The sequence below is a fragment of the Equus asinus genome, chromosome 29 (assembly GCF_041296235.1).
Source record: "Equus asinus isolate D_3611 breed Donkey chromosome 29, EquAss-T2T_v2, whole genome shotgun sequence".
NCBI classification, from domain to species: domain Eukaryota; kingdom Metazoa; phylum Chordata; class Mammalia; order Perissodactyla; family Equidae; genus Equus; species Equus asinus.
This window is the reverse complement of record NC_091818.1, coordinates 34979883-35002360: the sequence shown is the minus strand read 5'-3', so window position 1 is coordinate 35002360 and position 22478 is coordinate 34979883. Positions and strand designations below refer to the sequence as shown.

Sequence of the window (22478 nt, the reverse complement as noted above, 5' to 3'; positions counted from 1 at the left end):
GATTTTCATTTTTAGGGATTTCGTGTCGACTTGCCCATTAAGTCAGCGCGGTATCGAGGGCAGTACAGTAGCTACCCCATCAAGCTCTTCTACACCTCGAACATTCCCATCATTCTTCAGTCGGCCTTAGTGTCAAACCTCTATGTTATTTCCCAGATGCTGTCTGTTCGATTTAGTGGCAACTTTTTAGTAAATTTACTAGGACAGTGGGCTGTGAGTATTTTGTTATTTATTCTAAGTATTCTGATTTATTGTAATTTACATTTCATTGTTATATTTTAATTTGCATTTCCTTGTTATATTTTTAACTGAAAGAGCCATAATTGAAGCAGTTGCTGTAACATTTTCAGATTCACTTACCTGAGAGCAGAGTTTATCATCTGGAGGATCGATAAGTTGTAAAAAGATTGGCTAAGTACTGCTTATTATTTTACAGTCCAGGAAGCATTTTCATGTTTCATTTGAGTGACCTTTTAGGTTAAAATCACAGTTGCTCTCATGAAAGTGACTCCCTATTTTGTAATCTTATTCCACTACTGTCTAAAATAATGTTTTTAAAGCTGCTGTTTGCTGATAACATATGGGATACAGAACCATCCTTTCCCATTCCCGCCTCTCAGGGCCTGAGTGGCAATAAACTAGTTTGTGATTAACTGGGCTGGAGACAGGCATGTAATTACTAGACTGAGGAGAGAACAGTTGCTAGAAATAGAATCCTCTTCATCATAGCCGCTTGTAAAGCGGTTCAGCCACGTTGTTACTGAAGTGTGAGTTATTGCAGGATTGAATTTTGATTGGTTAAGTTCTGTCACCTGACCAAGGAGTGTTTTCCCCCTTAATACTATAGAATTTAAAAAGACTAAGATCCTTTATTTTTTTGCAGATTTTGTAATTCTAGAATTTGTATTCCAGCAAGGAATATTATTTCTTTACAGTCTTTATTCCTGAAATGTGCTTATTCTATGCATTTATCTTATGCTATCTTTTGAATTCTAAGTTATAGTGACATCTCTTTCTGCTTTTACTGAAGGTCATTTTTAAAAAATTTAAGCAGGATAAGTCAGTAACTCTTAAATGTTAGTTGAAGGAAATAGGATTCCTTTTGTCCATAACAACTCCTTTTCCATCCATTGAACAGAAAATGGATTACCTGCGATGAGGGGAGGACGCCATCCCTCCCTCATGAGCTAATAGTCCTGCAATAATTATTACTAGGATAATTTCAGAGTAATGAATGCACTGGGTGGTTGTGCAGATTGTGTTGTGATCTTAACTAAAACTCTTTTTAATGAGAGAATTATTGGGAAATTGGATTTGTCTATAAACAGTGCTTTTGATTTGGGATTAGTGATTCTAGGGGTACAGTAAAGGAATCATTTGGAAATTGTAAATTCAGGAACCATTTTAATCATTGCAACCGAAAATTGCTTTCCCACCCTTTATACCCCAAAACTTTTATTTAATTTGAGCAAATACATGCTGTGCCCATTTCTGTTACTATAAAAATTGTTAAATGTTTGTGTAGATAAAAATCCCATTATAAATATTTACTAAAAGACTATTCTGTATAATATACAAATCACATAGACTTTAAGGAGTGAGTTGTTAGTCTTCTGTCACTGTTTGAATTGATTGCATTCTTAATAGACTAACGTGAAAGAATATGTTGCATACTCTCATAGTTCAGAAAATTTCAGATTCTAAATGTAGTTAGAGGGCCAGCCCCATGGCCAAGTGGTTAAGTTTGCACGCTTCACTTTGGTGGCCCAGGGTTTTTCCAGTTTGGATCCTGGGTGTGGACATGGCACCGCTCATCAGGCCACGCTGAGGTGGCGTCCCACATAGCAGAACCAAAAGACCCACAACTAGAATATACAGCTGTGTACTGGGGCTTTGGAGAGGGAAAAAAAGGAAGATTGGCAACAGATATTAGCTCAGGGCCATTCTTTAATAAATATTTAAATAAATGTAGTTAGAGATTGATTATAAATGTAATCATATTTCTAGCTTCAGGAAGAGAAGGAAGGATTCTTCTTGTAGATATATTGTAATGCTGGTTTTTTAAAAATGACTCTTCTGTTAATATAGTCACAATGTCTTTTATATAATAGGTGCTCACTATATAATTTTGAAGGAGTGAAGATAGTAGACACAAAAGTAAATCCTTGAATTATATGGACTAATTAGCTGTAGGTGTGGTGCTTTGAGCTTAAAACATTGTCATAATCTGTAGGGAGTTTGAAAAGTCATAAAAATGTATGCTTGACCTGTTAGGTTGACCATTTGTCCTCTTTATTCTTGTTCTGTAGGACGTCAGTGGGGGAGGACCGGCTCGTTCTTACCCAGTGGGAGGCCTTTGTTACTATCTTTCTCCTCCTGAGTCCATGGGTGCCATATTTGAGGATCCTGTCCATGTGGTGGTTTATATCATCTTCATGTTGGGGTCATGTGCATTCTTTTCTAAGACGTGGATAGAGGTGTCTGGTTCCTCAGCCAAAGATGTAAGCATTTGGTTTATTTGAAAATTTAAGAAAAAATCATAATTTTTAGGTGTCATATTGGTAATTCATACACTCCTAATTACTTTTGTAATTTAAACTTCAATTCATTCATTTTGAATTAGAGGGTTAAAAACTTGTTCCTAGAAGGTGAAAATTTTTAGATTTTACAATGGTTTGTGACCCTCCAGAGCTCAGCCCAACTTGACAAAGTCTTATTCCTCAGTATTTAATTTTTCTTCAGGGAGGTGATAATTAAAGAGACTGAGAAACCCTGGTTTAATGTGTGGTCACGTGGTTGTGCCTCATTGTAGCCTCAGGGTTAATGGGAACGGGAGGCCACCACAGGCTGCTTCAGGGATCTGGTTTCACTTGTTAGTGTGTGGAAGGCACGTCACACAAACTGGGTAGATAGCAGTCAGGGACATGTTAGAGTTTGATTTTAAAGGTGGTTTTTCTCTTGGCAGGTAGCTAAACAGCTTAAAGAACAGCAAATGGTAATGAGGGGCCACAGAGATACCTCTATGGTTCATGAGCTTAATAGGTAAGGCGGATAGTGTTCATCCTTGCTGGGGAGGGGGGTGTCTGTCTATGTACACATGGGCTTGGTTTTTCAGTCTGTCTTTATTGCTAAATGTTATTATTTGTTTGAATTCATATTTGAAGCATTTTTCTTCTACTTGACACAAAAGAACAAAAATTGCACACAAAACTGAATTGTTCTCCACATCAAAATTGACACCTAAATTATTTTAATTGAACTTGTGTTCTCTTCACTACTCAGCCCAGTGTTAAAATGTTGTAGATCAGAGGTTCTCATTGTTGGCTGGCTGCACATAAAATTACCTGGGAGCTTTTAAAAAATACTAATATCCACCTTTAGGAATTGTGATTTATTTGGTCTGGGGTGAGGCCCAGGCATCAGTTTTTTGTTTTTTTGCTAACAGCTTTATTGAGCTATAATTCACATACCATGGAATTCACTCATTTGAAGTGTGCAGTTTAGTGTTTTGGGATTTTCTTTAGTACATTCAGTGTGTATAATCATTAAAATTTAATTTTAAGAACCCTTTCATCACCAGATGGGAAACTTGCACCCATTAGTTATTCCCGATTTCTGCCCTCCCCTCCCACACCCTATTCCCAGGCAACCGCTTTTTACTTTCTGTCTCCTGAGATTTGCCTGTTCTGGACATTTCATATAAATGAAATCATATATGATCTTTTGTGAGTAGCTTCTTTCACTCAGCATAACGTTTTCAGGCTTCATCCATTATTTGTGAATAATATTGCATTGTATGGATATACCGCATTTTGTTTATCCATTCATCAGTTGATGGAAATTTTGGTGGTTTCCACTTTTTGGCTATCACGAATAATGCTCTTATGAACATATTTGTACAAGTTTTGTGTGGATGTATGTTTTCATTTCTCTAGGAGTGGAATTGTTGGATCATAGAGTAACTGTTTCACATGTTGAGGAACTGCCGAACTGTTTTCCACAGTGGCTGCGCCGTTCTGCGTTTCCACCGGCAGCGTGTGAAGGCTCCAATTGCTGTGCATCCTCGCTAGCACTAGTTCTTGCTTTTTGATTATAGCCACATAGTGGAAGTGGTATCTCATTGTGGTTTTGATTTGCTTTTCCCTGATGAGTAATGTTGTTGAGCATCTTTTCAGTGTTTATTAACCTTTTGTTTATCTTCTTTGGAGAAATGTCTAGTCGGATCTTTGGCTCATTTTTAATTGGATTGTCTTTTTGTTACTGAGTTGTTAGATTTTTTTTTTTTTAATTTGGATATGTTTCTTGTCAGGTATATGAATGGCAAATATTTTGCCCCATACTGTGGGTTGTCTTTTCACATTCTTGATGTTGTCCTTTGATGTACAAGTTTTTAATTTTGATGAAGTCCAATTTATCTCTTTTTTCTTTGGTTGCTTTGTGCCGCTTTTGCTGTTGTATCTAACAAACCATTGCTTAGCCCAGGGTCACAAAGATTTATTCTTGTTTTCCTTTCAGAGTCTGAGCTCTTATATTTAGGTCTCTGATCCACTTTGAGCTAATTTTTGTGTTTGGTGTGAGACAGGGGTCCAGATTCCTTCTTTTTGCATGTGGATATGCAATTGTTCCAGAACCGTTTGTTGAAAAAGCATTCGTATTTTTATTTAAACTTTTATTTAGAACATAGACTGGACTGCAGAGAGTAGGATAACACACCTCCATGTACTCAAGTATACGCAGCTTCAGAAGTTAGCGTCATTCTGCCTCTCTTGTTTCATCTACCATCTCTCCCAATCTTATTTTCCTTCTGGAGTAGTTTAAATACAATCCCATTATTTTTAACAGTTCTCCAGGTTATTCTAACGTGCAGCCAAGGTTGAATTACTATTGAAGAGGATCATCCAAATCTTGTCACATAAATTTGATCCTTACAAAGCATTTTGAAACTTACTCTTATCTACAAGAGGGAGCTAAAGGTTACCAGTTAAAACAATCTTGTATTGCCTTTCTTGGCTATTTACTGGTTTCCTGAAATCAGGGAGTCAGATCATTCCCTTCATCAGTTTGCATCAACACGCAACCGCTATGCATGACCCATCAGTGCGGCAGGCCATTCCCTGCTGGGTTAGCTGAATTACACTTTGGCCTGTTGTTGCTTCTCATTGTCACCCCTTTTCGTATTTCCCTCCGTGGCCTGACTCCAGGTTTTGTCTTGTAGGTACATCCCCACGGCAGCGGCCTTTGGTGGGTTGTGCATCGGCGCCCTGTCGGTGTTGGCCGACTTCCTAGGGGCCATTGGCTCGGGCACTGGAATTCTGCTTGCAGTCACTATTATTTATCAGTATTTCGAAATATTTGTTAAGGAACAGGCTGAAGTTGGCGGGATGGGTGCTTTGTTTTTCTAAGTGTTCCAGTATTTGTGTGTGTGTGAAAGGGAACTATTTTGACACTTTGTTTTTGTCAAATAATGGTGGTTCCCCTTTTCTTCCCCTCACAGTTTCTTGTTTTCAAGTGCTGACTGCCCCATTTCTGAAATGGGCACCGAGCTAAGCCTGTGTGCAGCATTAGTACCAGCTGCCTTAAGACTCAAGTTTACATTATTCATTTAAAAACGTGCACGGTAGTGTTGCCCGTGACGCTGGAACCAGTGTCCCGCCTTGCCGTGGTCAGGTGATGGCAAGATGGCGACGTGGATCAGTTTCGCACACAACAGTCAAAGCACTCACTATTCCCCCCGCTCGTTTAAAAATAAATGCAGTTCAAATTGCCACTTTCCAGTATTTTTGAGCTTATTTAATGAGTTCTGGAACATTTATATCTATCTAATCTATATTTTAGATATAATTACTTTTTATACTTTTCTAACTCAGAGTGTCCACGTTGCCACCCTCCCTCTCCATCCCTCTTTTTCTTTGTCCATTCTCAGAGCAGACTTAGCCCAGATGGGCAAAATCAAGCTTCAGAGATACATACATCTGTCACTACAAACAGCTGCTTATAACTCTTCTTCCTGGTTTTCATTTCTCTTTCTTCCCAGTGACAGCACGGTTGGTGCTGTTTGACTGTATTGGCTATGCCTTTGAATTCCAACAAGTCACTTGAGAATACTCTTTCAAGATAACTATGTCCCAATTCTTTTTTTTTTTAATTCCAAAAGCAAAGATCTAATTCTTGAGCAATGTCTGTAGGTCAGTGGGGGTGAACACTGAGTAATTCATGCTAGGAATTTGTGTATGTTGTTGTACGTTACAGCAGCAACATGAGTGTAAATGGTAGACAATAAACTTTTATTTAATAAAACTGTTTCAGTTGTGTTGGAAAAATAAAAAAATATGATGCTATATGATTTCTAAGCTTATTTGTATAGGTTCATTATACTCATACAAAATCCATCCTGAGATGCGTATTGCAAGAGGTCAAATGAAATTATAGTTTAGTATTTAATGCTAAAATATTGAAGGACAGTGGCCAACTTAAGGGTACTGTTATGTGACTAACATTTGGAAAGAAGAGGAAAATAGTGTCTGAAGCACTATCCTAGCTTCCATTTGAAATAGTACAGTTCTTTATAAATAAGTCATTTTTTAAAGCATGTACTTTATTGTCCAGAGATCAAACTTAATTTTTGAAAGGTATCCTTTTCAAAAGTGTGGTTTTCTTTCCATCGTTGTTTACTTTCTTAGTAAGTGCAGGAAGTATATCTTGTTTAGCTTAGGATCACAAAGGCAGCAGCTAACTGTGGGGGCGAGGCAGATGAAGGCAGGCAGGACAGGCACAGCGGTCAACTGGAGAACCTCTGAGGGCTGCAGACCACAGCTACCACAGAGACAGGGACCCACTATTATTATACTGACTTATTTTTCAAGAGAAGGTGGAAATATGGTTTTTTATAGGAGACCTTCAACTTTTAAATGCTGACAAATGAACAGTGCCAGCCAATGAAAACATCCAGACTGCCAGTTCTCAGACTGACTTAACTTCCAAAGCACAGCCTTTGATGTTTATAGATAACGTAAATGTCATTCGGGGTATGTTCTAGGACTTAGCTGTCACTCCTAGATTGCACTCTTAGGAAGAGAACAAGGCAGAAAGGACAGGTAGGGGTTACAAATCTCTCCTCCATCAACATTTAAGAGTAGCTTTCTCAGTTCCCACGGGGAGTGGCTTTGGGAGAGCGGGTCTGTTTGGAGAGACTGGTCTGTGCTCGAGTCTGTATATTTTATACATGCCTTATCTCTTCTTGATTTGAAGGAGGGTCGTAACAAGGGGAATTACAGGACTTGGTCCATGAGAGCTCAGAGAAAAGGATTAAGATCTCTGGAGAATCACAATGCCCATGATTTTAAAAAGGGTTTTTAAAAAAGTGTTAGAGGCACAGGGGAAGGCTACTATTAGAGCAAGTCGTTGGGGCTTACTTTTCACAATATTTATAGGGAGAGTAGACTCGATCTACATGATCCTCTAGTTCCATAATTCTTTCCATCCTTGTTTAAGAAGTACAATATAAAGATTTTGTGGTTTTGCTCATAAAAATCTCTGGGTAAGACAGCTTGTACTAGACTGCAGCATTGCTGGTAGTAGTATCCCGACTTGAGCTGGTTCTGATGGGCGTGGCTGACCCCCAGGTCCTGCACTGGAAACATGACTTAGGGGTGGCCAGGAAGAAGCATCCTGAGATATGTGCCAGCTCCACGGGAAAGAAAGTAATCCTGGAGCTGCTGGAGGCCAGTCAACCTGAGAGCCGAGCTCAGGAGATGAGAAAACAGCTCAGGAACAGGGGTGGACCTTGGGATGATGGGCTTCAGGCATGGTGTGAGCCGGAAACAGTGTCCTCAGTTTTCCCTTGAATGCAGTTTGTACTGGGTTTCTGGTGCTTGCTAACCTTGCTGGCTAGACTCACGGTTTAAGACCAAGACAACGATGCCCCAAACCATGTCGATCTTATGACTTTGGATTTGGTTTTAGAAACTGCAAGTACTTTTTGAGGTAAGGATAGGAAATTGGATTCTAAAGTACACGTGCTTGAGGGAAAGGCCCCGTACTTTCATTTGCCGCTTAAGCCGGTAGAGTGAATGGAGTCAACCGTTTTTCCTATGAGCTGGTTCACGTTCAGTAGTTAAGTGGATAGAAGGACACTAGCTGAATGTAAACACTTCCTTATCATGAATGTTATTCTCTATTTTATATCCTCTGCTATGCAGATTAACTCTATATGGCAGATAATGCCATTAGGAGGGACCAAAAAGTCCCTGTATAGGTCTTTTTAAAAAACCCTTTAAACACTAATGTAGTAAATAGTTATTTGCATACACAGCTACAGAATTTTATATGGGGTTTGAGGGTGGGACTAGTTGACCTAATTTGGATTTCAGGTCTCTGCCTATAGGAATACCTCTGTGTCCTGGACTAGATTAGAAAGGTAACAGCTGAGCTTTAAAAAAAAACAAAACAAAACAGAAACTGGATTAAACATTATCTGCATTTACGTTCTTTTTCATTACTATTAGCTGGAGGGTAGCATTTAAAATGAAGGCTACAGCCTACCTGTAATTACAGTTCTCTACGGCCAAATGCATTCTGTATTGCTTTTATTTTATGAAAAAACTAATTTCAAATCTACATTAGACTAAGCTGAATTCAAAGTCTTAGTGAAGGAGGCTTGGTGGTCTTGTTTACAAAAACACGGCCACTGTCCTTTGGCCTTAAAACTTCAGGAAGGGCACTTCGAATGGCTTTGTGTTGGCGTGTTTCAGTGCCAGGGCGTAGGAGTAGACCCTGGCGTCCACTGTCAGGTGTTCTTCAGCTACCAGCGCTACGGGAGCAAAGAGGACAAGTTAGGTAATGAAGTTAACAAAAATACCCCGTGTCCGTCAGTCAGTGTTTACTGAGCAACCATGACGTGGAGTCCCTGTGCTACAGGCTGGTGAGACGGTGATGACTTTTTCCTGCCTTCAAGGATCTTTCTTCTAGTGGAAGAATAAAGGATATAAAAGCAGGATTACATTTCTATCATAAGACAAGAACAAGAGAAAATTAATAAAGACAGAAGAGCACACAGATCAGAGATGAACTTTTCGTGTGGGGACACAGCAGAGCTGTAAGTGTAGAGATCCAGCTGTTACTTCGTTTCAGGCTCCCTGCAGGGCTCTGCTGCTCGGAAACCAGCGTGTGACTGTTCAGTCCCTTCTTCAGGGATTCCTCTGTCTTCCACTAGGGGACACATTTTCCATGTGCAAGTGAGACTGTGCATGACAGGACTGGCGTTCTGCCATCCAGAGTGAGGTCTCGGTCTCATTACAACACACTGTCCTGAGGACCTCGGTTCACTCAGAGGGAGGTCATTCGGCTTCCAGTCTGCCTCTTGCTCTCCTGGCCTCTTGGTTAGGAACAAGCTCAGAGGCATTCTGTCCCTCGAAGGCAGGATCACGTCCTACTCATCTGTGCAGGTGCTCGGTAAGTGTTGAAAACTATGCTTTGTAGCAAACTGAACTCAATACCTCCCCTTCCAACTTCTCCAGTGTTGCTTGTTGAAGAAGTGATTTGATTCTATATTCTGATTCCACTAAAAGCTAGGAAAACTGATGCTTTTACCACTCCCTCTTTTGAGATCTCTCTCTCTCTCCCTTCTTTCCTCCTTCTCTCACTCTGTATTTTTCCCTTCTTCTAAGGCCAAAAGGGAAGTTAAGTTAGGTGGAAGAGAGAAGGGAGGAATGTTTTCAAAAGAATATTTTCTAATATAAAAAAGATTAATAAAAGCATACGGCCTATCACAGTTAAGCACTCGTGTGCCAGCATTACCTCACTTAGTTTCACTCGGGCCTGCTCCGAGGTGGGGCTCTCCACTGTGCCTGCTTCTGCAAGGGGCTCAGAGGCTATGGAACTCGCTCAGAGTCGTGTCCAGCACACGGCCGGCTGAGCCGCACCGCCAGTCAGGCCCGTGAGACTCACGTTGTCTGCCTATTACTGATGGCCACGGCCTTCTAAGTAAATGCCTGATGAATGACGGACGAGTATTTCTGACTCTGACTTTGAGATCTCGAGGTGGTTTTTACCTTACGTCTAATTTTTTAAAAGGCAAAGGAGGGACGGAAGCCTCTGGGAATCGGAAATCACAGCTGTTTTTGAAAGATGTGCTTTACTTTTCAAACACACACAGACATTAGGAATAGAATCGTCAGCCACTGGTACTTACGGGAGGAAGGGTGAGACCGCTCTCAAAGCTTCAGGTCAAACAATGCTCCAAGTTAATTTTTGAAACGAAAACTTAAAACTATTCAAATTCTGAAGATGATCTGCTCCTTTGTAAGTGACTGAATGGGCCCTACGCAGCCAGCTCGGAGAAGCTCCTGAAGGGCCTCCATCATGTCTTCAGTACGGTGTCTCCTAATGCAGTTATAGCAAAGGACGTCTGTCTGCAGAAGCTTACTTGTTTTTTAACAAAATCCCTATGAGACGGGCTGGCCAGGAATTACACAAGATAACGACGAGACCAGTCATTTACTGAGGGTCACACTGCTAGTTAGTTTGGTTCATTATATCAGCATATCGTACCTGGTGTACAGTAGATCCCTCAACGTTTGTAGAAGTATTGTTAAACTCTCCTTTAACTTATACCCCGCACGAAGAACCATCCACTGACCAGCGTGTCTGAGGATCAGCTGAGAGATATCTACTTATCCGTATGCCTCTGCATTGCCATAGATTCAAGATTTAAGGATAGAATAGTTTTGGCTAATCAGCAGGCCTGTAATCTTGACTATTCTATAGGAAAAAAAGCCCTACTGAAATAGAATGTTTCCTTGTCACTTGACATAGAATGTTTTGCTTATATTTTCAAACTCTATGCTACCCAGAAAATTATTGGTCAACTGCAGTCTTACAACCGTTTCTAGGTGTTTGACTTTACTGAGGAAGAATACCAAGAAACAGGATTCTATGCAGCCTCCCATTTGCTGGGGATGGGGACGGGGAAAACAGAAAGTTGGGTAGTAATCATAAGGATGCTTACCATCCAGTCTCTTCAGCAGGTCATTCTTTGGTAAGGAAATTACTTCCAAGAATTCTAAACAAACAGAGTGCAAGTGAAAACAAAGCTAAAGAAGGAGTGCGCTACCAGAACCACACGAACTGCCCGGAGCCGTGACCACCACACCAGCCACACACGCTGTCAGCCCTGGGAGCGAGCAACGTACCTCCGTCTCCTGAAAAGAACAGAAGGGGCATTTAGTAGGGCCCACAGTGGAAGACGTGGGAAGATGTTTGTGCGAGTCGAATCTAAAAGACTGTAAGAATTTAACAGAAACCTGGGTCTCTACCAATTTAACTTATATACACGGTAAAAAAATTCCGACAGTACAAAGTTAGTATTGTTCTCAATAGTTCAAGAGCAAATCAATGTTCAACAATAAAATTTAAAGCTTATTTTGTGGTAAGTGTCTGTTTTTAAATTGTATTAAAATATACAGAACATAAAATTTACCATTTTAACGGTTTTTCAAGGTACAATTCAGTGGTATTACATATACTCACAGTGTTGTGTAATCAGCAGCACTGTGCATCTGCAGGACTTTTTTATCATCCCAAACAGAAACTTGGTACCCGTTAAACAGTAACTCCCATCCCTGGTGACCTCTATTCTTCTGTCTGTCTCTTCAAATGTATCAATTTTAGGTACCTCATATAAGTGGAATCACACGATATTTGCCCTTCGGTGTCTGGCTTATTTCACTTAGCACAATGTGCTCAAAGTTCATTCAAGTTATAGCACATATCAGCATGTCTCATTCTTGTAAGGCTGAATAATACTCTATGTCTATTCTACGGTTTGTTTATCCATTCATCTGCTAATGGACACTTGGGTTGGTTCCACCTTTTGGGTACTGTGAGTAAGGCTGTATGAATATTGCCGTCCAAGTATCCATCTGAGCCTCTGTTCTCAGTTCTTTTGGGTATTACCTGGCAGTGGAATTGCTGGATCATACGGTAATTCTGTGTTTAACTCTCTGAGGAACTGTCAAACTCTTCTCCGCGGCATTTTATATGTATATTTGCTAGTTTGAAAACTGAATGTTTATAAAAGCAGCTGCAGTGGGACACCAAAGCATCTGGAACAAGTGAAGAGCAGGAGAAATGGAAGAATATGGCTGTGATACATGACTTGTTGTCGTGTGTATATAAACAGCCCCTTTAAGGGGGAGGAAGATGTGGAACTGACAGGCTTTAAAGCTGCTGAATCCAAACTTGGTAAGAAATACAGAGCAAAGAATCTCCTTAAAAGTTTCCCTAAATACAGAACTCAATAAAGAATAGTTAATAAGCTGCTGTCCTGTAAAAACTTGTCATTCATTCTTTTTTTTTTTGGAGGAAGATTAGCCCTGAGCTAACATCTGCTGCCAATCCTCCTCTTTTTGCTGAGAAAGACTGGCCCTGAGCTAACATCTGTGCCCAAATTCCTCTACTTTATCTGTGAGACGCCTGCCACAGCATGGCTTGCCAAGCGGTGCCATGTCCGTACCCAGGATCCAAACTGGCCAACCCCAGGCCGCCAAAGTGGAACATGCGCAGTTAACCACTGCACCACCAGTACAGCCCCTATGTCATTCTTAGTATATGTGCAAAGAGAAATCAGAGTGATTTTGAAGATTTTCATTGTTTACTATTTAGGCCTGTAGCTCATATCACTAAAGTGGGAATAAACTCCATATGGAAAATATGAAAATAATGTAATTTAGTATTTTACATAAAGCAAGCGTAAAAATCAATGAAGCGGTAAAAGAAAATGGTAAAATATACAAGATTAGGAAAACAGCCAAGACTAATGATGCAGCATCTATGAAAGACTGTTATTCTTTTAACTAATCAAAAATCAAACTGGTAGCAAGTTAAAAGGTCTTTAACACAATGCCCGCACCTTAAGCATGGCCCGCGCACACTCACCTGGCTTTGGCTTAGGTCTTACATTTTCAGCATCATCTCCGTTAATGGTTACTGTCACGATGTGTGTGGTACAGTTTGACAAACCCGGATCCATACCTACAGCTACAGAGAGAAGCAACAGATCACCTTCCTAGGCGCCAGTCAGAGGTCATTTGTTTCACTCCTTAAATGTCTTTGGAAGAAGACTGGGCCCGTAAGTCACGGCTAACGTGGAACTCAGGCGGGAACTGACAGTTTGCCCTCTTCACTGAGTATACGCTGGAGGACTGGACAGCGCACGTGGGGTCAGTGCTCATATTCTCCCCAGGGTTCCTGAGTCAAGTTCAGTAAGGCTGAAGTTAGATGGTTCTGACAGGTTGTAAAATCCTTTCCCACATCAGGAAAGAAGGCTAGTGGGAGCAGGCATGTGGATGAGGTAAGTAATAAACTTAGAATGTGGGAAACTCTGAAGGCAACTTAATTTCGTAATTCTTCTCCAACTTTAGGTCTTTCTCGCTCAAACCTGCTGTCATGGGGAGGGGAGCTCCACTTGCAGAGGGTGACCAAATCTGATTATGATTTCTCTGCAGTGAATTAGCCGAAACAAAAGCCATCTGAATGCTCACCATAAAGAACACCCAAATAATCAATCCTTTTACACAGAAGAATCGACTGCTTGGCTAGTTTTCAAGAGTTTGTCCCCAAGGGCACACCTGGAGAGCAATACCAACCTGGAGAACATTCAGCAACATCACCTTTATAGCCAGTTTCCTCCTCAAGTTCCCGAAGAGCAGCTGCCTCCGGGCTCTCGTTTTCATCGATGAGACCTGGAAGTCCAAATCATTTACAGAGAGGTGGGACAGGGAAATCCAACTTTCTTTGAACATGGCCTGTTTCTAACACAGCTGCTGCTGAGTTCCGTGAGATGAGCCAGAGGACTGTGAGAAGTGGTCGCAGATAAAATGGACTGAGGTTGGGAACGTTTATACAAAAAAAAAAAAGAAGAATGACAGGAGGCGGATGGAGCAGGTTCTGAAGGTGCCTGCTGTCTTGTCATCTAGAGCCAGCGCTTTCCTGAGCACCTCAGCACTCCTGCTTTTCTGCAGCATGGCCCGTACGGGATCTCCGGCCAGGACGTGGCTTTGGTGGTGGCTGACTGGTCCAGGCTGTGCACCTGGCTATGGACGGCAGTGCAGGAAGCCTGTCACTTCTCTGTCTCCTCATGTGACAGTGTCACCTATCCTGCCTTGCTCCCTCACAGAGCAGCATTGAGGCCTGTGCTGAGGTGCCGAGAGGCGTGTCCCCTGGGAGGGGCGAGAAGAGACAGGAGAGAACCGAAGGCTGGTGGGCTGAGGTCGCTGCTCTGTCCACCGTGAGCAGTGGAGGGAGGAAGGCAGTGTAACTGGGGTTATCTTACCCACAAGAATGAAAAACGCAAGGAAAAAGTGAAATACGCGCTATTCAGTATGTTTAAAGTTACTAATTTCTTCAGTGAAATGGCGAGTAAATGAGAAAGAAAATAAAGTTGTTAGTTATATGTTACTATGGGATGGACTTCAAAAATACAAAACCTAAACCACTAATGATGAATAAATGAGATCTAATCTCTTCAGATGGGAACAACCTAATTCAGCCCTGTAATAATACAGTGTATTAAATTCTGGATAGCTCGACTTACTAGGCAACTGAAAAAAATACTCTAAAAATATTCAAGGAAATATTTAAAAAATATTCAAGGAAATTAAGACAATTTCCTTGGCCTGTATACATACAGAAGGACCAAGAGGTCTTTTCCATTCATCGTTTTTGGACTTAAGAGTGGCCGAGGTATAGCCGTAAATTTCTTGTCAGAGGCAGCTTGCTAGTGATGGACAATGAAGTAAGTTGACAAATTAGGGAAAAGCAATTACTCAGAGCGGCTAGAAAGAATGTAGCAAAGAAGAGGGCAGGTGGCTTGGACAGGTAAGCTGTGACATTTCACTGCAGAAATTACTTTGTTTTACTTCAAACCACATGGAGAGATAAAAAGGTGTTAAGCGGCTGAGCAATGCAGTCCTCAGCTCGGTCCTGGCCCCATCCTGCGGTCCCCTAGCAGCCAGGCTGTTCTCGGCGCAGACACACTCACCTGCCGGGAACTCGAGGCAGTAGCCCCCCATGGGGGGCCGGAACTGTTTTACCAGGACGATGCATTCATAATGGAGAGTTCTCTGCAGCACCGGGATAACCGACACACCTGTCACCAGGGAGTAAAACCAAGGACGGCCCTTAATGAGAGGTAACGCCGGCAATTTGTTCAGAGCAATCTAACTAAAATCCCTATTTCCAGAAACGCCGCATCCGCACTCTACCTTGTATTTGCATTAGCAAGAGGAAGTTAACCTAAGTTACAACATGGCAGTTATTCTCCTTTAAAAATGGAAAGAAATGGGGCTGGCCCCGTGGCCGAGTGGATAAGTTCTCGGCTCCGCTGCTGCGGCCCAGGGTTTCGCTGGTTCGGATCCTGGGCGTGGACATGGCACCGCTCATCAGGCCATGCTGAGGTGGCGTCCCATGTGCCACAACTAGAAGGACTCACAACTAAAAATATACAACTATGTACTGGGGGGATTTGGGGAGAAAAAGCAGAAAAAAAATTTAAAAAAAAACAACAAAAAAACCCCACCACTGTTCTGAGCTTAGATAACAAGAGCCAGAAGTTACTTGTAAAAAAAGCTTGATTTAGTTACATAGCATCACAAAAACAACTACTAGATTTAAAGATAAAAGATCCTAATCGAAGATCACTCTGCTCTGAAGTCTTGGTTACAGTGACAAGAACCCTCAGACCCCAGCCTCCTCCAGGGTGGTAAGCTCCTTAGGAAGAGTTACAGTGGGTTTGTGTGCGTACCATCAGCGGACTGTCCTTTCCTGGTTGTCCGCTTCACAGTTTCCCAGGTTCTGACCAGGCATAAAAGAAAAAATACAATCATTAGCACCACAGAGGAGAAGGTACTTGGGTTTTCTGTCTACAACCAGAATTTACAATGCAAGGCATGCAAATATACCAATGATAATGGTCAAGAAGACCACAACAATACGGATCTTACTAAAAAAGCCACTTGTGCTTCCCCATAGCTTCTGAAAATTATCAAGGAACACCTGCCACCCCACATCTAACCCTCTGAGTGCTCTCTAGAAGGTTTCTTGATCACCTGAGCTGCCTTTCTCATCATTTACTGGAAATACTTCCATTTGGATCATAAATCTAGAGGTGAACAGCACAGCTAGTGATTACAGCTTTAAAGGCTGCTAAGCAGTCTCTGCCAATTAAGCCCCTGTGAAAATTCCAGCCTTATCTTTAAGAAGAAAAGAGACTGCAAAATATGAACTATTGAGACAGTTATTTATACAATTTAGATTTTAAAATCTGTGACCGAAAATACCCAATTTCAGAAAGCAGGGCCATCCCATTTATTAATGGAGGAATTATTAAATTTAGGTCAGTGCTCTCCTTTGCATGTGTGAGATCTCATCTAAGGGGAAAATGGTCCCTAGAGGAAAAAGCGGATGAGTAACAGCAGGTGCCTACTCCCTTTTACGGCTTTATTCCTGATTAGTATTTGTTTCTGGGGAACACTGTACTGAAAATCCAGTTATTGGTACAATCATGTTGTTTAAATGGGGAAGGGCATATGAAGAAAATTCTCCCTTCACTCTTTTATCCCTTAAATAGAAAGAGCAGCGGTAAGAGATGGGCGTGAAGAAGCAAATAATTTTTGGATCCAAGAGAAGACAGACATCTGAGTGGCTCTGGGGATGGGATAAGAAAGGCTCCAACATCTGTCTCCCTGCAGCTGACAATGCTGTCCTCTCACTGTATGGGATGGACTACTTGGAGGAACCCTCCTACTCTTTATCTGGTCGTCCTGAAGGTTTGGATCTTGCCATATTTCTGTTAAAAAATTTCAGATCTTTAGTTTGAAAAAAAAAACCTTCTGTAAACTGTAGAATTTTCAGTATTGTACCCAAATTCTAAAGGACAAATCTGTCCAAATGAACCTATGAAAGTCAAACAGACTACTATGACAACTCACAGCAGCCCAACATTCCTGTTAGTAGCAAGAAGCCAACCAACAAGCAATTCCAATGCGTAAATAATACAGACTGCAAAAGACGAAACACCTTTGGACATAGCTCTCTCTCTCTGCTGCCTCTTAAGGTTAGTCCTAAAGACTGAAGAAGACAGTGTTGGGAAAAGCACTGAAGGTCCCATCCCAAATACACTAGGAATAAGGGAAACAAAGAGTAGTATCATTATAGTGGTTAAGATGAAGTCAATAAAAGCAGTAATGAGCCATAAATTATGAGCAATAAAATATAATGCATTTATAAGAAATACTAGAACAAGAATGCCCCATGAGAGCTCCAGTCATCTTAAAGGGACTCTGAGAGATGTACATTTGATGAGTCAGAAAGTCTTCGTCTCTCGGTGCCTACTAGCTAACCTCCCAGCCACAACCTCCTTGAGACTCTTTTCTCATTTGTTAAAACTAAGGAATTATGAGTATGTTATCCCCAAATCCTCTGGTAGCTTTAGAATTCTGATTCTAGTTAATTTACTCCATTTTTTAATCTTTGTTATAGAAATGCCTGTTTCGCTTTCTTCCCTTTAGTCAGCCAACACAAGAGATGGGAAGGGCAACAGGATGACTTCCGCTCTATCCTGAATGTTGATAGGGGCGTGCTGCCAGCGTTTATTTTTACACTTCTAAAATCCATTCCATATCCTCTTCCATGAATGAGACAGTGGAACAAAGGAGTCTCTAGCTGCTGTTTTATCCTTATGTACATGCTTTATATCAAGTAACAGGAAAAACATTTGATAAGTTTATAAATCACAGTCTACCCTCAAGTACAGAGATTCATTCTTCAAAGCTTGACATCTGGGATGAAACGTTAATGCTTTGCATAAGACCTCGTTGGAGGCCACGAGGAAGACCTACATATGGCAGAATGGAGGTGAGCGTGCTATAAATAGGCAATCTAGGTGTGGTGTTCTGGTAGACTTCAGAGCCCACTCCCAAACTACTGAAGCAGGCTCTCTGGAGGTGAGAACTAATCGTGAATATTTTGAAAAAAACCCCCAAATGATTCTGATGTGCATCCCTGATTAAGAAATGCTGGAAGGGAGGAAGAGGCGTCAGGTGGAGAGAGAAGATGGTGCAACACACAATCTTTAGTGTTGAGAGTTCTATCTTGTGTTGTAAACTTACACAGCTTTATAGGGACAGAACTAAACTCTATCACCGTAGGGTGGGTTCTCATCTCTGTCTCTGGTTCTCAAATATAAGTACACTGGAAGATACTTTGCTCCTTCAGGCTTGAGCCTTGCCACAATTCTCTATCTTCTATTTCTTTCATATTTAGTTCTACACATCAAACTCTCCCTCACTAAGAGTCACACTCTCCCACCGCACTGATGGACCGTAGTCTGCTGAGCTTCCTCACTCTGGGGTTTTAACAGTGCTATGGACATCTTAATGTCTCCCAGAGCTCTCCAGCACCGGGCCTTAGCAATATTTTTGCTAGTTAGTAGATATAATCAAAAGTTATTTAAATTACTGGCAAGTCAGATGAGAGAGAGATTTCCTTATGAAGAAACTGTCTTATCCTATCGCTTAGCAAATGGAGCTTTTATAGTAATGAATTTATATCATGTAATCTGGATACTAAATGTAGTTAATTTTCCTATTTTCTTATTCTGTTTTATTCCTTTTTATACTTCATTAAGTAAATGCTTAAATAAAATATAACCTACTTTAACACATTTTTTTGTTATAAAAAATTACTAAACAGAAAATCTGAGAAATAGCAGAAAAAAGGTTAATCACACAGCTGCCAATAATATTTTGCTAGTTTTCCTTGCAGCCTTCTCTTACCCATTATTTGGCAGAGTTTAAAAAGCATATATAGGGGCCAGCCCGGTGGCGTAGTGGTTAAGTTCGTGTGCTCTGCTTCGGTAGCCTGGGGTTTGTGGGTTCGGATCCTGGGCACAGACCTGGCACTGCTCATCAAACCACAGTGTACTGGCATCCCACATCAAATAGAGGAAGATTGCCCTAGATGTTGGCTCAGCAACAATCTTCCTCAAGAAAAAAGAGAAAGATTGGCAATAGATGTTAGCTCAGGGCCAATCGTCCTCATGAAAACAAAACAAAACAAAAAAGCATATATAAACAATTTCCTATTTTACTATCAACTTAGTAACTTTTCTCATATTGCTAGGTTGTCTTCATAATCTGCTTTGTAGATGGCTGCACAGATTTTACTAAATGAATGCACTATTACAATTATTTCCCTAATTTTAAGATGTTTAGATTGCTTTAAATTTATTTATTTATCTATTTATTTTGCTGAGGAAGATTCACCCTGACCAAGCCTCCACTTTTTTCTTGAGGAAGATTAGCCCTGAGCTAACATCTGTGCCAGTCTTCCTCCACTTTATATGTGGGTTGCTGCCACAGCATGGCTGACAAGTGGTGTAGGACCACACACGGGATCTAAACCCAAGCACCTGGACTGCCAAAGCAGACTGTGCTGAGCTTAACCACCAGGCCACGGGGCTGGCTCCTCTTTCAATTTACTTTTGTCTTTTAAAATTTTGATGAACATTTTTCATGCCTAAATCTGATTCCAAATAGTTTTCTTAACACAGTCTCAGACCTCACAGTGGCCTGACCCCAGAAACTGCCCCCTCCCCCATGTATCTTTATGGCAATTGAGACATATTGTGAAATGCTTTACAAAACTTTTCTTTTTCCAATTTACATTTCTATGAGCAAAGTGTAAACATGTTAAGTTTTATCTCAAACTCAGCAATGTTTCCTCTTTAATTCTTCTAATTTACAGATTAAAAATTGGCTTAACTAGAAGGAAGCAACCCGTATTGTTAATTATTCTGCTGCTTTATCAACTTACATTAGGCTTGGCTCAAAAGTTTTCAGTTCACACGAATCTACTTGGGGAGAATGGTGTTAAAATTGATTCCTGATTAGTTACTCTACGAAATTTACAACATAATTTTATTCAGAGGTTATAAGTGATTCAAACAGTCTAACAATGGGAAAACAAATAGATTCTTTATTTCAGATAAAAGTTTAGAATGAGGAAAACATCCAAGTTTATGCCAAACACTAAATAGAGACCCTGAGACCTCAAATACTGAGCATTTTACAAAAGGAAAATAAAATTTTACCTTGTTTTACCAGTAGGATCCATGTAAGTTGTTTTTTCAAGCTTGACCCATTTTCCTTCTGCAATTAACTAAAAGGAGATCAGACAATAAGTTGGGAAACTTTCAAACTGAGGTGTTTTTTATTTAGAAGGGTTTTTTTTCTTTCAGATCTTCTCTTTGTGACCCTCTCAATTATCATGTTTCCCTCCCAATAATTTCTGTGCAAGTTTCCAGTTCAAGGTATTAAAAAGTCGTTTTTCTGAAGGGTGGTGCTGCTTCTTTTTGGAGTTTTAGAGGTATTACTGAGAGGTAAAAAGAAACGACAGTTGAAAAACTCTTGGGGGTCAGGGGGACTAGAAGGGAGCACTAAGGAGAGAGAGGTTTTCTGGGATGCTCTCAATGTTCCATCCTCTGATCTGGGTGCTAGTCACAGAGCAGTGTTTAGTCTGTAAAAACTCCTCAGTGGCATTTTACTGTCAAGGACTACAGAGCAAGGCTGACTATGGGGAATCCATGTCCAATGACTGGATTTGCTGTAATGACACATGGGTTTCCCTCCCAATCCGGGAGGCACCCAGCATCGTTCTGTCTAGACACTGGGGCCTCTGGGTTACCAGAACTAACTTACTGATGGCACTACACTGAACGAGAGCAAAGTCCCACTGCGTACATAATGCAGGAGCCTTTTTCTTACTCTCCTATCTTTCGCTTCTTGCTAGCAGCAACCTAATAATTATCAGATGTATTCACAGACAACACAGAAAGATTTTTAAATCAAAAAGAATTGCAGAAAGGTGTCAAGACCAGAGTTCTAGGATGAAGGATTTAAAATTTATTCATTGCAATGGTTCCTGCAGGAAGAGAATTTTTAGAAGCGAAACTGAATAACACACAAGACATACATTAGTTCTGGAATTTAGACCTACAACGAATAACTTGGGTTTTTATTGTTCTTAAACAAACATACTGAGACCATAAACAGCGAACTAGGATGTGATACCTAAGGATGAAATATTTAAGCCCTAAACTCATATGATTTATTCTACCCAGGGAAACTTTTAATAAAAACTTAAGAGTTTTTCTATCAACAGCCAAAATCGACTTTAAAAACAATCCCAATTTCACTAGTGCATATAATTAAGAGGGATACACTTCTGCTCCCACCCAAGAGCAAAATGTCCCCGAGTCCTAAAAAGGGAGCAAGAACAATCTTTAAAAACTCTCTTTAAGAATGAAAAACAATCATTTGAAAGAACAAATAGTCCATAGATTTCTTTCTTTAAACTCAGCTTTACGTGGGGAGGGGGAAGGGAAGTGAAAATTTATACCTCCTCTGAGATAATAGACTGTTTGATATTTTGAGAAGAATTCGCTGGTTCTCGATTTTCCATTTTCAAACTAGTTAGTCTTTATAGTCCTCAGACAAGAAGTTCACGCTGTAAGACAATGAGATCTGTTTAGGCTACATTTATTTTTCTGAATTAAACATTTGTCCATAGGCCAACGGTCACAGTACTTAATGGGGAAAAGCTTAGCGGTCATCAAAGCTGCTTTTGCCCTCTGAAGACCTGGGAGAAGTGCCCGGGATGGAGAAGTGAATACAAAGGCCCCAGGAGACATTCAGGAAAGAACTTAAAGCCGTCCCACTTAGATGCAGCCCATGGCGGCCCAGTGCCGACCACACACACGAGGCACTCAGACTCATTCTTCCATTTTCTGACTCCAAATTTCAAAAGCTTTCCCAGGAGAAACAGTACAAAGATCACACACCACTCCCCATGCCCACCCCTCAACTATTGTCCCTCATCAACCCTTTACGGCGAAAGAGTTGTATGGGCTGGCTGTTTCCACCTCCCATTTATCTTTTTCTTTTTTATCCTGTGGTAAGTGGGTATACAATTTTAATAATTTTAAAATGTACAGGTCAGTGGCATTAAACAAATTCACAATATTGTGGCCCGTTCACTTTCAAGTTTTACCATGTATCAAAGTCACAGTTGCACATAATGCGTTAACCAATACAAGATGTGTTATGAAAAGAGCAGACCCCGCCCCATCTGTTCTATACTAATACTCCCTTTCTCTTGGCTTATTCCCTCATTTTTGTACCCTGAATGTCTGAACATCTTTTTTTCTGCCCTCAAAGTATATTGATAGTCTGGCTGCATATAGAATCATGGGCTGAAAATAATTTTCGATCTGAAATCTGGAGCATTGCTCAGTGGTCTTGCTTCTGGTGCTGCTGTTGAGAAATCCGTAGCCATTCTGATTCTCGAGGCGTTTTCTATGTGATCTGTTTTCTTTCTCTGGAAACTTGTGGTTATTCATGTCTTCACGCTGATGTTGTCGTACT

General features: G+C 40.8%; 2 protein-coding genes across 9 annotated transcripts in view; one reads left to right on the top strand and one right to left on the bottom strand.

The window, feature by feature from the left end:
* The window catches only part of NUDT5 (nudix hydrolase 5), a 33467-nt gene that overhangs the window by 1692 nt on the left and 9297 nt on the right, over positions 1-22478 (bottom strand). For 2 of the 5 annotated variants that reach the window (XM_070500833.1, XM_070500834.1), the window contains exons 2-8: positions 21454-21561; positions 20147-20214; positions 15800-15849; positions 15038-15145; positions 13644-13739; positions 12934-13035; positions 11977-12101 (exon numbers count right to left, since the gene is read on the bottom strand). In XM_070500833.1, coding sequence (XP_070356934.1) covers positions 11992-12101; positions 12934-13035; positions 13644-13739; positions 15038-15145; positions 15800-15849; positions 20147-20214; positions 21454-21516 — 597 coding nt within the window. In that variant the 5' untranslated portion in view covers positions 21517-21561 and the 3' untranslated portion in view covers positions 11977-11991. Of the gene's footprint in view, positions 1-8568; positions 8810-11005; positions 11199-11976; positions 12102-12933; positions 13036-13643; positions 13740-15037; positions 15146-15799; positions 15850-20146; positions 20215-21453; positions 21562-22478 lie in introns of those variants that run through there. The other 3 variants (XM_044762132.2, XR_011499210.1, XM_044762133.2) reach the window with 3 other exon arrangements.
* The window catches only part of SEC61A2 (SEC61 translocon subunit alpha 2), a 44797-nt gene that overhangs the window by 19599 nt on the left and 2720 nt on the right, over positions 1-22478 (top strand). For 2 of the 4 annotated variants that reach the window (XM_070500832.1, XM_044762124.2), the window contains 3 exons: positions 16-213; positions 2310-2501; positions 2966-3042. In XM_070500832.1, coding sequence (XP_070356933.1) covers positions 16-213; positions 2310-2501; positions 2966-3042 — 467 coding nt within the window. Of the gene's footprint in view, positions 1-15; positions 214-2309; positions 2502-2965; positions 3043-5215; positions 6466-22478 lie in introns of those variants that run through there. The other 2 variants (XM_044762123.2, XM_044762122.2) reach the window with 2 other exon arrangements.